We start from the raw sequence: 2482 nt of genomic DNA, 5'->3' as shown, positions 1-2482 counted from the left end.
GGCAACGTGGGAACGGCATACCGGGATAGCGGGAATGGCAGTCCTGGGATAGTGGGAACATGGGAACGGCATTCCTGGGATGGGAACTTGGGAACAGCATTCTGGGATAGTGGGATAGTGGGAACAGCATTCCTGGGATGGGAACGTGGGAATGGCAGTCTGGGAGATTGGGAATGGCGTTCTGGGATAGTGGGAATGGACGTCCAGGGTGGGATCAGCATTCCAGGGTGGGAACGGCAGTCCGGGAGAGTGGGAATGTGGGAACAGCATTCCTGGGATGGGAACATGGGAATGGTGTTCCTGGGGATGGGAATGGCCAGAATGGCATTCCTGAGATGGGAGTGCTGTCCCTGGGCATGGGAGAGGCGTTCCCAGCTCAGCATTCCCAGCTCCCAGAATGCCATTCCCAGCCATTCCATCATCCCAGTTTGGCATTCCCAGCTCCCGGAGTGCCATTCCCGACTCTGGGATCGGCATTCCTGGGACTGGGATCGACATTCCCGACTCTGGGATGGGCATTCCCAGCCCCCCGAGTGCCAGTCGGTGTCAGATTTGCGGTTGGCTCCGGGGGACTCCAGAGGGGTGAATTTTTGGGATGATTTGCTGACTCCAGTTAACCCAGCTGGTTCCGGTTGACTCAGTTGGTTCCAGTTGACCCAGTTAGTTCTAGTCGACTGTGGTTGACTCAGTTAGTTCCAGTTGACGCAGTTGATTCCAGTCAACTCCAGTCAACCCAGTTAGTTTCGGTTGACTCCAGTTGACCCAGTTGGTTCCAGTTGACTCCGGTTGACCCAGTTGCCTTTGGGAGCCTCCAGTGGGTTCTGGTTGACTCTGGATGTCTCCAGTTGGGTTTGGGGATGATTTGGTGACTCCGGATGGCTCTGGCTGACTCCAGTTGACTCCAGTTGGCTCTGACTGACTCCAGTTGACTGCAGTTGATCCCAAATGGTTCCAGTTGACCCAGATGACTCTTATCAACTCCAGTTGCCTCTGGTTGGGTCCAGATGACTCCGGTTGACTCTGGTTGACCCCCATTAACCCAGTTTGTTCTGGTTGATTCCAGTTGACTCCAAATGGCCCAGTTGACTCTGGTTGGCTCCAGATGACCCCATGTGACTCTGATTGACTCCAGTTGACTCTGGTTGATTCCAGTTGACTCTGGTTGATTCCAGTTGACTCTGGTTGATTCCAGCTGACTCCGATTGACTCCAGTTGACTCAGTTGACTCTGGATAATTTCATTTGACTCTGATTGACCCCACTTGACTCTGGTTGACCCCCCTCACCTCCAGATGACTCCAGTTGACTTGGTTGACTCTAATTGACTCTCATTGACCCCACTTGACTCTGGTTGACCTCCCTCACCTCCAGATGACTCCAGTTGACTTTGATTGACTCCAGTTGACCCCATTTGACTCTTGTTGACCCCAGTTGACTCTGGTTGATCCCAATTGACTCTGATTGACTCCAGTTGACCTGGTTGGCTCCAATTGACTCTGGTTGACCCCATTTGACTCTTGTTGACTCCAGTTGACTCTGAATGACTCCAGTTGACCCAGTTGACTCTGGTTGACCCCAGTCACCTCCACATGACCCCAGTTTACTCTGGTTGACTCTGATTGACTCCAGTTGACTCTGACTCCAGTTGACTCTGATTGGCTCCAGTTGACTCTGATTGATCCCAGTTGACTCTGATTAACCCCAGTTGACTCTGGTTGATCCCAGTTGACTCTGATTGACTCCAGTTGACTCCAGTTGACCTGGTTGGCTCCAATTGACTCTGGTTGACCCCATTTGACTCTTGTGGACTCCAGTTGACTGCGGATGAGGCTCCAGTTGACCCAGTTGACTCTGGTTGACCCCAGTTACCTCCACATGACCCCAACAGTTGACTCTGGTTGACTCCAGTTGACTCTGACTGACTCCAGTTGACTCCAGTTAACCTGGTTGGCTCCAGTTGACTCTGGTTGACCCCAGTCACTCCACATGACCCCAGTTGACTCTGGTTGACTCTGATTGACTCCAGTTGACTCTGGTTGACCCCAGTTGACTCTGATTAACCCCAGTTGACTCTGGTTGACTCCAGTTGACTCTGGTTGATCCCAGTTGACTCTGATTAACCCCAGTTGACTCTGATTAACCCCAGTTGACTCTGATTAACCCCAGTTGACTCTGGTTGATCCCAGTTGACTCTGATTGATCCCAGTTGACTCTGGTTGATCCCAGTTGACTCTGATTAACTCCAGTTGACTCTGATTAACTCCAGTTGACTCTGACTGACTCCAGTCTCCCCCCCTCCCCCCCATGCCGTGTCCCTCCATCCCCCGCAGCCTCCACCACGTGGCACAGCAACGACGACGACGTGTACCGGGCGCCGCCGATCGACCGCTCGCTGCTGCCCACGGCGCCGCGCGCCGCCCGCGAGCCCAACATCGACAGGAGCCGCCTGCCCAAGTCCCCCCCGTACACGGCCTTCCTGGGGA

The 2482-nt window shown here is 53.7% G+C and overlaps 1 protein-coding gene across 1 annotated transcript in view; it reads left to right on the top strand.

Annotated features, from left to right (window-relative positions):
* Nucleotides 1-1985: 1985 nt before the first annotated feature.
* Nucleotides 1986-2482, top strand: part of EIF4B (eukaryotic translation initiation factor 4B) — a gene marked incomplete at its 3' end in the record, with an annotated part of 4403 nt that continues 3906 nt past the window's right edge. The window contains exons 1-2 of the mRNA XM_027910321.1: nt 1986-2004; nt 2330-2462. Of these exons, the coding sequence (XP_027766122.1) occupies nt 1986-2004; nt 2330-2462 (152 nt within the window). The remainder of the gene's footprint in view (nt 2005-2329; nt 2463-2482) is intronic.

Source organism: Empidonax traillii, unplaced genomic scaffold, assembly GCF_003031625.1.
Source record: "Empidonax traillii isolate 1590-97213 ecotype Southwest subspecies unplaced genomic scaffold, ASM303162v1 scaffold3177:size20968, whole genome shotgun sequence".
NCBI classification, from domain to species: Eukaryota; Metazoa; Chordata; class Aves; order Passeriformes; family Tyrannidae; genus Empidonax; species Empidonax traillii.
Note: the sequence above shows the minus strand (reverse complement) of the source record. Positions and strands in the feature narration are given on the sequence as shown.